The sequence below is a fragment of the Gavia stellata genome, chromosome 8 (assembly GCF_030936135.1).
Source record: "Gavia stellata isolate bGavSte3 chromosome 8, bGavSte3.hap2, whole genome shotgun sequence".
Taxonomy (NCBI): Eukaryota; Metazoa; Chordata; class Aves; order Gaviiformes; family Gaviidae; genus Gavia; species Gavia stellata.
The window spans coordinates 7,895,321-7,908,243 of record NC_082601.1 but is presented as its reverse complement, the minus strand read 5'-3'; the positions used below and the strand labels follow the sequence as shown (position 1 = coordinate 7,908,243).

General features: G+C 42.1%; 1 protein-coding gene across 2 annotated transcripts in view; it reads right to left on the bottom strand.

Annotated features, from left to right (window-relative positions):
- Positions 1-4,754, bottom strand: part of DARS1 (aspartyl-tRNA synthetase 1) — a 41,760-nt gene extending 37,006 nt beyond the window's left edge. The window contains exons 1-2 of one of the 2 annotated variants that reach the window (XM_059820165.1): positions 4,671-4,754; positions 3,342-3,399 (exon numbers count right to left, since the gene is read on the bottom strand). In XM_059820165.1, coding sequence (XP_059676148.1) covers positions 3,342-3,399; positions 4,671-4,754 — 142 coding nt within the window. Of the gene's footprint in view, positions 1-3,341; positions 3,467-4,670 lie in introns of those variants that run through there. The other variant, XM_059820166.1, reaches the window with a different exon arrangement.
- Between the last annotated feature and the right edge of the window lie 8,169 nt (positions 4,755-12,923).

The following is a 12,923-nucleotide window of genomic DNA, read 5'->3' as shown; positions in this document are numbered from 1 at the left end:
GTCCTCCCACCATACTCTTCAGACTACCACTACTTGTTCTTTCGCAAATGCAAGCTATACCTACATTTTCTGTCTTCTTGCCACATAAACACGTATAGACAATTAAATAATGGAAAAATAGAAGATATTTTAAACCATGCTACAGTTGCAGTGAAGACAAGGCAACAAAGATTTTAAATGAAGTTCAAACAAAACACTCTGAGTCTGAAATTACACTTCCAGCCCCAATTCAATATTCTTGCTATCTCACCTTCATCGCTATTTTGAATCATGTTTAAGGGGAAACTGACTCTGTATTTTTTAATTTCCTTCATGTGTAGCATAATCTCTTCTTTTCAACATACTAAATATCCTCAGCTTTCTCTCAGAATTCTAACATCTTCTAAACATGGGAGGAGAGGATAAAAACCCAAAAAGCTGTATGGGTTATACAAGACAAAATCACTTTTCCACCCACAGACCCCCATTCCCTGTCTGTCACATCTGCCTGTTTACTAAGTTCATTTATCTTGCATCATGGAGTTTTGAACAGTATGATCAATATTTCTGCTGTGTCTGTGAAGTGCCAGCATCTTTACAATGTTGGATAAATTTGAAAAAGAGAAGATAAGTTTGATAAAAAAAACCTGAAAGCCAAAAGCAATGTAAGATGAAAGCAGCTTCCAGGGAGGGGAGATGAAAGTAATGGGGCTGAAGGGAGAAAAAGGAAAAGGCAAATGGAGTTTTACTAGCAATCATAGCCTCAAGCAGGCAGGAAGGACTTAAAGACATGATGTAACAGGAAGTGAGAACATCAGATAGCCAGGGCAGCCAACATTAGCAGAAGAAAGACCAAAGTGGGCCAAGAATGAAGGCACAGGTGTGTGTGAGATCAGTAAAGCAGGGTGGAGCAGCTATGCAACAACTTTGTTAACATGTGAAAAGAGTTTTAATTTGCCTGCAGAGGAACAAGAATCTATGAGTACAACAAAAGTGCAGTAACCCTGTCCCTTGGAAAGGGAGAGTAATTTGCTCCGATCACTCTAAGCTTTTTAACCTCCCATGTCCAGCCAGTGTCTCCAGGACAGTGCAGCTACTACAGCAAGCCTAAAAGCAACACTGCTGCAGACGTCCAACTGAGCTCCTACCCACGTCTGCGCTGTCCGTATTGTCTGTTGGCTCCAGTTACCAGACGGTATGTGGATCTGTACATGTCATACCACAATTTGTTACTCTGACTTAGAAATGGCATGTACCCACACAGACTTCAGAAACAAACAAAATTAATACAGTACAGACAGATGGGAACGCTTGCATTTGTGCCTCCCTGGCACCCCCTTCCCCAAGCAGTAGTTCCTCCAAGATACTCAAGCAGAATACTTTGGGGAAAAGCATATACACACTACTGATGCCAAGTGATGACTTCACCCTCCCATAAGTCCTTTGACATGAGCTCTCCCTGGCAGGAACTACTGAATCTTTAAATAAGAGGGCATTAGTCTCAAGGAAGGGACTAGGTTGATCTTGAACTTTTTTATTATAGGTCTCAACATCTTTTTTTCCACAGTATTTTTGAGTGTTTCTTTTGAATATGAGACAGTTGCCAGGGTAGACCTTCTCCATGAGAGCAGGATTTGATCCACCATCTCAATCTGCCATCTCAGGTCTCCCTCACAGTTGTTTGCTATGGGGTGTGAAACTGGCAGAGGAAACACAGCTTGCAGAAACTCTAGTGAGCCAAAGGCCATCACAGAAGAGTGCAGGGAGAGGAGATCCAACAGGGCAATCTTTCAGCCTACAGTCAGCAGTGCAGGTTAACCTGTCAGATGCTAACTTGGAGAAGTAACCTTTTTCTTAATATTATACCTTTTACGTTGCAACTGCACAGCAATGTATGGATTGTTACGTGGTTACACATAACTATGGATGGCTGTGTTCCTGCCCCTTCCAGCAGTCATCAGACCCCTAGCCAACTTTTCACTTTGCTAAGCTGGCTAAACAAGTTATTACTAGCATGTTGAAACAGATCAGCAGAAGACCCAGCATCAGGAAAAGGGAGACCACAGCAGCCAGCAGTTGGGCTGGCTTATAATGTGATTTCAACTTTAGTTCCCTTTTCTTGACAGCTAGTATGTATTTTATTCAATGACTGTTAATACAGTCTCTAGTGATTTTCTTGTCCTGTTATATTCTTGACACAATGTTCCCCTTCAGTTGGTTTCAACCTATGATTGCTTTTGTGGCTCCTCCTCTTCCCTACATTCTGCATTTCCCTTCCTAAGGGAGGTCAACCAAAACAAGCATTCAGAAGAGAAAAAAAACACCTAATCACAGATGATGTTGCTTTTACATTTCACTATGAAGAAGTTACAAGGCTATTACCATCCCTCGCTCCTGTTTCATGCACTGAACAATATGAAGATTAGTATTTCTTGGGATGTTGGTCTGGGAGATTGTTCTCTAGCTGACAAGTCTTTCTGAACCCCAATTCCCCAACAGTATGAAATGAGGATTTCCTGAATTCACAGTGGTGTGAATAATGATAAAACCCATAAATATTAATATATAATATTAATGGATTTGGTGCTCTAATGCAGGAGTAATGAAGGCTACATAAGCAGACATATCCTACTCAGAGAGAATGCTGTTGCAGCAAGCCATAGCAGAACTTACTCCAAACAAAGAAAAAACCTGACATCTCAGGACTCAGTACATTATAAATAATAATAATTTAATCACAAAAAAAACCCCTGCAGTGATGGACAGAGACAAAAACTGACAAGCTGTGTAAGGCGTGGTCCAGGCAAGGGCAAAGACTGAGATTCCATAACCTCTCTGGACCCAGCTCCAATATCCAACCACACTCATTACTTTATTTTCCTTCTATCTAATCAGCATTTCCCATGTTCCAACTCCTGCCCGTGACCTCCTGCCCAATTATCACAGACCTTCAAGAGTCTGGCTTTATCTTCTCTACACCTTCCCATGAAGTAGCTTTGAACAGTAATAAGATCACCCCACAGCTTCTTCTTCTCTAGGCTGAACAAGCCCAGCTCCCTCAGCCTCTCCTCAGAGATCCTGGGCTCCAGTCCCCTGAGCAACTGGGTAGCTCTCCATTGGACCTGCTCCAAAATGTTAATGTCTTCCTTGAACTGGAGAGCCCAAAACTGGACACAGCACTCCACATGCAGCCTCCTAAGTGCCAAATGCATTCAAATAAAGGCAAAAAAGGGCAGAAGGATTTGAATGAAGTTTGGCAAATCATTTCTTAAACAAGTACTGAAGATATCTAAGCATATAACTTCTTTTTTTCTTCTTTTTCCCCCCTCTTTTTAAAAAACTTTTTTCATTTTTTAACTGACCTGGTTTCTCTTGGGATTGTATCATTGATGACACTCCATATCTTTCCTTAGCATAATCCTAAAATGGAGGTGAGAAACATGTATCAAAGAAGCATACACAAAAAGATGAACAAAATCATTACAGAGTTAACTGAGATAATACAAAACAACCAGCTATACTACTAAAGTCAAGAAATTGTGTTTTAGACTTTTAAAGATACACAAGTGAAAGAAGATAATTGTGCCCTGTAAGAAAAAAAATTCCAACAACAGCAAACATGCATTAGGATCATTATTTGCTACACAGAAGTTAGTGTGAATACCTCTATAAAGAGCCTACTCCCCAAAAATATTTAAGTCCTACAGAAGTAGATCCATTTCTAAGTATTTCCTTCCCATATTCAGGCACACTAAGAAATCCAGCAGATCACACGTCGTTATGACAGCCAAAGCAAGCTTGACTGACTACTAACAAAATCTGTTAGGTAAGACACAGAGGGATGTGGTCTTTTCATCAAAAATTCTAGTTTCCCAACTAAGCCCACTCATTTCCAAACAAAAAAGCCTTGGTTGATTTATTTTATTCAATACATGAACCTAAGTTCATTCTAAATACTTCATTTGGTGGGGTCTTCGTTGCTCTGCTTTTGATGAATTGTGGTCCATGTATAATTTTACAGAAGCCACCTACACTCAGAATTCCTTACTGCTGATGCATTTTTGGCCTTTCACAGCAAATAAAATTGATTTTATAATAAAATGAACTGATGCTCGTTATTAATACTTTTTTTTTCTTCTTGTAGAAATAGTGGCCTACAATTTTTCAGCACAGATCTGTGATCTTCAAACACAAGACAGAAACACCTGCCAGGCCAGCATGAGCCACCGGTGCCCCTGCAGAAGTGGCCTGCTATGGAGGAGCAGCCAGGCGTTTCTGCAGGGGGCTGCAGCGGGGAAAGGGCACCGGGACAGGGCAGGGCTGTGCCGTTTCTCATCGCTCAAGCATGGCCTCCTCCACCCGCACAGGCGGAGATCGGACTCCAGTGGGGCTCAGGAGACGTTGTGTGACCGGAGGGGGGTAGGGCTCTTCAGTGAAGCACGAACTGACCGGGCCCGGCGAAGGGGGAGGCGGACAGGCTGGGCAAAAGCAAAAGGCAGCTCTGCCCTCGGGCCCGGCCAAACCCTCCCTCGGGCCCGGCCTCCCCACCCCGCAGGGGACGCTGCCGCCAGCCCCCTCAGCGCCGGCCCCTCGGGCGGCTCCAACCCCGCGCTAGGCCGGACCCTGCCCCTTCCCCCTCTCGGGACGGGCAGCCTCGTCGCCGCGCCCGCCCCCTCCTTGCGGAGACCCACATCGGCCGCCGACGACTCTTCGCTCTCCGGGCGGCGGTCCTGGCCCTGGCCCTGGCCCTGGCCCCGGCCGGCGGCGCTCGGCATGCTGCTGCGGCCGGTGCGGCCCCTCACCACCCGGCTCCGCTCGGCTCGCCTCAGCCCGGCCCGGCCCCGCGCGCCACGCCGCTTCCGCGCGCCCGCCTCTCGCGAGAGCGGCAGCGGCAGCGCGAGAGCGCCGCGCCTGCCCCGCGCCGGCCGACCTATCGCGAGAGCTGAGCCGCCACCTTGGGGCTGTGCCCAGTGGCGGGCGGCTCGCGCGCGGCCAACAGCGGCGGGGTGGGGCGGGGCGGGCGAGCTGCCCTCAGCGGGGGGCTCCCCCCGCAGCCGCCTCAGGGCTGAGGGAGATGTCGCTTCCCTCCCTGCGACAGGTGCGTCTGTCGTTTGCCGCCGCCCCCTCCTCCCCTCAGACGGCGAGCAGCGGCCGAAGCGGTCATTTCAAGAAACTGCCGCTGTCCTGAGGAGGCTCGGCGCCTCTGGCCCGGCCCCGATGCTGAGGCGAAAGCTGCCGTGCCGCAGCGGAGGTGTGCTGGTCTGGGCCGCGGCTCTGAGGCTGGGTTTGGTCCTCGCTTGCCCTGCTTCGCAATCTGGCATGTTATGGCCTGAGGTAACACGTTGGTCTGTGAGGTGGCTGGCTAATGTGCTCGGCTCAGCTTGGTAGCTGAACCAAAGTGCACGATTGTTCTGTCTCACCTGCAAACTTGGCTTGCCAGTGCTTGGCTTGCCAGTGCTTACCCTGATAGCAGTTTAGGTTCCTGTCCCCCTGCTAATCCCACTGTTTATTATTCGTTAGCTAAAACCCAAAGCAGGTCTGGTAGTTTGGGGAGAATGAACATTAGTGCAAATCCAGGTGTTTCCCTCCAGCTGGGTGCTTAAATCAATGCTACGGTATTGAGGCCAGGGCTTGCCGCAGGTGCTAACTTTCAAATGGCAGAAATCAAAGTTGCAAGCAGCTGTTGAATCCTATGGCCGTAGATGGACTGTTTTGTGCGGGACAAGAAGACGAGTTAGCTGTCCTGATTTAAATTGCAGTTTTGAATTTTCACATTTGACTAACTAATCCCTCTTGTGGTATCGATTAGAGTTCTTCATTTCCTGTCCTACAGTTGTTTATTTTACAGCACTTTGTACTGCATTGGTTCAGCATCTCTTCTCGTGGGAATCCCCTTGCAAAGTTCCCCTTCTGCCTCTGTCTCAGAGAATTATGCACTTCACAGTAAGACCACATAGCTTTCACAAAACCCTTTCTTCTCATGCAAAACACACTTGCAAAGAATTAAGATCCAGTAACAGAAGGCAAATCACAGTCAGTTTTCATACCTCCTCACCACAAGAAACAAAGTTCTGGTAGTAGGGTATCGTGTAGTGTACTTAAACGCTAATGTAACAGTAACAGAACACGTGGATTTCTTACATCGTGTCAGTTGTTTCTTTTCTGTTACCTGTCACTTAGAACACAAGGCTGAGCAGAACCACTGCTGAGCCTTAACTAACAGACAGATGCAAATCTTGTGCCTCACCGCAGAGTAGACAGTACCATCTGTACGACAGAGTCCTCTGTAATTCTCGGCATTTCACTGACTTTGCTGCAAAATTCAATCAAAACAAACCAACCCTGTAACCCTTATTTTTATGCTGGGAGCCTTCCAATAATGAATAGCATAATGAGTATTTCCTCTGGGGCAAATAACCTGAAGGTGGTTCTGAAGGAAAAACCCTTTTAATATAATGAGGGTGTTAACTGAAAACAAAACATGGCCATTTAAAGGGCACTGTAGCTACTTATTCCATTGCCAAAGTTTCAGAAGAAACATTTTCAAGAGTTTATGCTTTCGGGTCATTTGTCCAGAATCCCTTTGTCTTGCAGTGCTGAAACAGGTTTTTCGAACAAAATTCTGCAATACACTGAAAACAGAAAAATAAATTAATTTTAGGAAGAATTACTGACAATAATTATTTTGTATTTGGTTAAATAAACCCCTCAAAATTCTCCATTTAATTTGGGTCTGCAGCAAAAATCTATTTTGCCGTATCCATCTCCTGAAATTATTACAAATCTTCTGTTAAGAAAACAAAATGCTACGTCCAGATGATGTAGCTCATCTGCTGCACCTTCTGTTTCATTGCACTATTATTGAAAATCATGTAATTGGGGCACTACCTGCAGTGAACCTTAGAGTGATAAGTAGGAGCAAAGCCGGTGCTGGGCCCGGGTGGGAGGCGGAGGGGCTGGGGGACCTGCTGGGCGGCCAGCGCTGTCCCCTGGGCCTTCGCCGAGGATTACCAAATGGAAATGACATCACCCGCAGCCAATCGGGGGGCCCCGGGGGTACAGCTGGATGGAAGCCATATTCCACTTAAGTAACAAGACATGACATACCATGTGCTAATGCTAAATAATTTATCCCTCAGGCATATAGTGAATTGCAAAGCCAAGCTGAGGCCTGGTCAACAGTTTGTAGTTTAAATTAAAACTGGCTTTTCCATCTTAAAGGGAGGGAGGGGGTTGTCAACTGTTGTGATTAAAAGTGGATTGCAGAAATCTGGGGGGGTTCCCTCTTCTCTCCTCCTCTTCTCTTCTCTTCTCTTCTCTTCTCTTCTCTTCTCTTCTCTTCTCTTCTCTTCTCTTCTCTTCTCTTCTCTTCTCTTCTCTCTTCTCTTCTCTTCTCTTCTCTTCTCTTCTCTTCTCTTCTCTTCTCTCTTCTTTCTCCTGTTATAATTTCATCTAATCAAAACACATTTTAGTGATTTTGGGGATGTACTCCACATATCTCTATTAACATGCAGGAAAATCTTAGAGCAAGTTTTGAGTCCCTGTGTATAATAATATTCAATATCTCCTTGAAACTTAGGTGTTGGCACCTGCAATCTCCTAAACTGAAGCTATTCCAAAATGTAGTCATATGTGTATTCGTGTTACAAATGTTATATGGGCGTTTCCATAGCAGAGTCATAAATATGTCTCATTAGGAATCCAGAGGCTTCTGGTTAGGCTGAAGATCATACCCAGTCGTCCTCTCTACTAGATACTTTGAGCTAGCAGTACACAGAGGCTGGATATGAAGTTAACGACAGCATTTCGTTGCCTTCTGTTGGCTACTGGAACTCACAGCATAGCCTTTCCAACTCAGTGGTCCAGCTAAGCTTGGCCAAAACTGACATATTTTGTTAAAATACAGTGCTGTTCTTACTTAAGAGCTGGGTGCCACAATACACTAAACAACACTTCCACTGAAACCATGAGAAGTTGATAGTAGCCAGCACCTTCTATAATGTGGCGTTACGTAGCACTTTACAAAAATGGTGACTCAAATATTCTTTAGTCTTCTATTGTACTATTGGTCAAGAAACGAACAGTTAAAATATACACCCTGTTGGTGGGAAGGAGACAGGAATTGCCTTTATGGTATTTTAGGATAAGAAATTAAAAAGGAGCCCTGGCCTATGGAATAAGAGAGAATATATTTACCTAGTCTCTACATGTTTGGCTAGTTAAAACCTGGAAAGCATGAAGTGGTACAGAGTTAAAAGAAGCATGTGGTAAAAATACAAAACAAATTGGTAGTGTCTCTGAAAGGTCTTCAGGGAATTCAGCTTTATTGCCACAATAGTACACTTTCCAGTACGCAATTACTCATTGTCATGGAAAAGGATTTTGAAGATTTCTCTTATTTTGGATGCTGCATAGCACACTTAATTGTAAGAGGTTGCATTTGATTTTTCCTTTCCATATTTGTTTACTTATTTAGGTTCTTGTATGATTGTCAGGCCAGTATCCAAGTTCCCCTTAGATAACAAAAAGAGAAAAAAAAAAGGCCACTGAAAAAAATGCAACAGCAGCTAAAAAATGAATATATTATTTATTTTTTAAGTTATGTAAGTTCATAGTGTGCATTCTGTGATAGAGAAAGCTCTTCTATTAATAATTTTCAACCTTGGCAAAATGCATTTTTGTATCATTCTTTTTTTACTCAAACATTTGTACAATGAGTAACAAAGCCTTTGCATCTAAATCCAAGTAGGAACAGAATTTGGCAAATCTAATTCCTTCCTGGATTTTCGCAGCTCTACTTCCTTTAGGAAGTTTTTAGTCAATGGGAAACAAAGGCTTATTGAAAGGATTAAAGTTACAACTATTCTCTTTGTTTTAGAGCTTCAATCACGGTTTTCCTCTAGTAAACAACATTTGCAATTAATAAAACTTCTAAAAAAACAGGAACTTTGGGGAAGTACGTGCTTATGATAAGCAGCAGGATTTCTTTTAACAGAACTCTATACAAAGGTGTAGTCTTTTCAAGTTAAGACAATGATAACAATTGAATTTCCCAATGCATTTTAAAAGTGTTCCTTCTGATAAACACAAGACAACATGCTCTACAGTCAGGGATGGGCAGTACATTTAAATAGGATGTATCTTGTCAACAGTTTATTGTGTCCCAAAATGATTTTAAATAGCTGCAAACAACTCACATTTCATATCATACATAAACCTAGTAATCATGTCTTACACAATGAAATATCTATGCCCATTGGACATACAGTACTGCATATATTTATGAACTATTACCCATAAATTGTTTATTGGTTCCTTCATATGATGCTTGAAAAAGGCATTTGGATAGCAGTTATCTGTGCATGAATAAGAACACATGGAATATTAAATCTTTATAATTTATCTTTTACTGGTTTTATGTCATGAAATATCTTAGAATATTTTCATGTTTATGTCAGCTATATTTTTCTTACTCGCTTTATGTGTTTACTCCCAAGGAATTATCTCCTGTCAGAGGTAAACTGAGGGCAACATCCTAACTTTGTTGACAGCCCTCCCTGGAGGGCAATGTGGAGCTGTGGGATGATTGGGACTGACTCTTGCAGGAGACATTTCATGAACAGCTCAACTATTGTTCTTACCCAAGTGTCCAGTTCTTTTTCTGGGGTGGCTTATGTCCAAAGGGTGCTGAAAACAGCAATCTGGAGAATAAAGGAACTGCAGTTCTGACTGGCTCCTTAAGCGCAAGCACGTTATTGTTTCTTACATGCCATTTCCCATTTACAAAAGCATCTTAAGCCATTGTCCTTCTGATGATAATTTTTAGACTTTTATCTCACAGGTAGGCAGATTTTTTTCTTTCACTTTTTTTTGAGGAAATGTTCCTGTGAACCGAGAGTATCTTTGCTAACCTCTAACCCAGAGTCAACTTCTGGTGAAGTTACAAACTTTTAGAAACAGAAGGTTTTAATGGGAATCCTGACTCAGACTTTATTTCAGCAACAGGAACAGTGCTCTGTTATCAGTAGAATGTGAGTCAGGCACCAACAGCAAATCTGATCTTTGAGATCATCCATTAAGAGTAAATGTTCTTTGTTGCTATCTGAAACAAACAAGAAACAGAGACGGGTCATCTAAATGATTAAATGTGACACAGAGGATGTTAAATACTATTTTTCAGACATTTTCCTGCAGCAACCATGACCTATTTTGTAAACAAAGTGTGTTATTGATTAAGAGTGCTACACCAGACATTTCTGCATGTATACATTGAATCAGACTGTGAAGATACTCACACAGAAATTTGTAGGTTAGTGTAAATGGACAGACTGATTCCTAGAGGAAATAAGCGTTAGCATGAGAACAACAGCTGAACTAAAATCCCATAAGCCAGGAAAAACAGCTACACAATTACACTAACAGGTGGTTGGTTTCAAAACAAATTTCAAGGTCTGACAGCTCTGTGCACCTGCTTTGGGCTGATTTCTTTTAAGGACTTGGCTTTGGTATGAACCATTGATAAAAACCGTAATTCTTTGTGTCTGAGAAAAGTCATCATTACCATATAGTGATGATAAACTACTAAAGCTGGCTAAAAGTAGTACTTAGCCAAAAGGTAATATGGGTCATTCTGCACACTCTGTCATTATAGCTCAAGCTTTTCTCTACCAGAGAGCTTCAGGCAAACACCGTTAGGATCAAACCTCTCCTGTAAACTGAGATAATTCCATCTCACTAGGGTGGTGTGATTTGAATTAGGTATGACCTCAGCCTTTGCCTTCACCGTCATAAGAAAAATCAAATTTTATTTGATAGGGGATTTCGACAAAGATATTCAGCAAATTCTGTTAATACTGTTACAAACGTCGTACTCTTTCTTGTAAATTTCTTTTAATTGTTAACATTTCATTTTTGGGAGGTTTTTTCTTTGCGTATGTTTGTTCTCAGTTTATAGGCATTTTTCCTGAGCTTTGGACAAAAGAAGGATGGGCATTTTCATGTTGGGGAAAAAATGAAAACATGCTTTTATCATTTAAATATCTCTACTGGTGGTCCTTTATGGGTGGCTCCCACATGTCAGTAAGAAATAGTATAAATCTTAAAATTGATCAGAACAGACTGATAAATGTAGCATTTTGGGTTGAAGTTACTTAGTTTCTAGAGAATTGAAATGAGATTTTCAGACCAGTTTAAAGACCTAGAAATTCAAGTTTCTCTAATTTTCAGGTAGTGGGATTACATACAGTGCCAAGTTTATCACATCTCTGTAAGATCTGGGCCTTCATTTTGAACACCTCACTTTGCAAACTTAACATGTCATGTTTTTATGTGATGCAATTGTGAGTTCTAGAAATGTGTTTTGTTAGTTTCTTCTAGAGGGAGCCGGAAGAATATGATGCCAATTTTCAACTCTCAGCAACTAGTGTGATTAAATGATATTCATACCTACAGTCTGGTAACATTCTGACGACACCAGTATGACCTCCGCACTATGCAAACCGCAGCTACTTTTCACTGCTGTACTTCCTCTCTCCTCTTTGTTGAGCAAAACTTGTAGGCATTTATAAACTTCATGGTGTTCAAGATTGTGGGGAGTGCATACAGAACTGCTAGTTTAGTTCTTTATCCTACTGTGGGGGTTTCCCCTCTAGATTTTGGTGTTTTGTAAGACATAAAATGATGAGTATATGGTTCAAGCCCGTATCAGAGAAACAGATAAACAGGGTGACTAACCTGGCGTATTCCATCTCCCTTTTATAAATGAAAATACAAATCTACATGATAACAGGTTTTTGTTTTAACTGTCCTTCATTCAGAATGACTAAATACATTACCTGACAGCAGGGGTTCTTTTGCTGAAGATTCTGTTTCTCAGACCTTGATAGATTACTCCTTTTTTTATGATTGTTGAGGACATCCCTGTTAATTTTGTTTGGCTGCTGTATATGATTTAACTATGTGACTGTCAAGGTCTGTCTGTTAGTTTTTCATATTTTTGCAGTCACGTTCCAGATTCCAGGATCCGTAGACTTGAACCCATCTAACTGGAAAATAAGATATGAAAGAAACTAAGTTACACCTTATGAAATATGCTTAAAATGTACATCTTTCAATTTGCTGTATCAGTTATCTAGGTTTGCAGTGGTTTTGCCTTTGTTGTAGTTATTGAGCTAATAAAGACTGGGGTGCCCTTTTTTTTGGTTGTCAACTTAAGACAGGCACTAGCACAAAGCCAAAACCTCAGCTGCCTTCCTTGAGGAGGAAGAGTTAGCAAAGCTGAATATTAGGTTCAAGAACTGAGTGCAAGGTTTTATCACTTGAAGGATAAAGCTACAGAAAAAAAAAAGAGAGAAGATCATGTGGATGAAGAATCTGAGGATCTGCAAATTTTCCCTAATGGATACCTAACAGCAAGCCAGGGACAATAGTCTTTTTGAGCTAGTAGAGACTGGATGTCCACAGTACTGTCTTAAAGGTTAGCTTCTGTGGTAACCTGCATTTACACCAATTACACGTCCAATGTGAAGCCACACCCTCAGACTGAACTACTCATATAAATGCACCCCTGTCCATTTCAGACAAAGTCTTCCAGCTTAGCAGAACTCTGCCATTTAATCTAACCTGGCTGACCTTACTTGAAACACAATGGGAAATGCTCTCATGAACAGACGGCATAGATAAGGGTTAGTGATTTTCACTGAAGTGTCATGTGATGAACAATTGAGAAAGAGCCAATGGGCAGTAGCTTGTACGGTACAGCTGTTTGCAAAGGCATGTTTGTCTATAGTGTGAATCGTTCTGAGAAAATGTGCATCTTGAGTTTTCTCAATTTGGAGACTATCGCTCTGCTTACTGCACTGCTGACTAGCAGTTTCTTTATTCAGTATGAAAGCTGCTTAGAGTTGTGTTGTATTCTAATACATCTGTAGATTTCAACCTGCTAT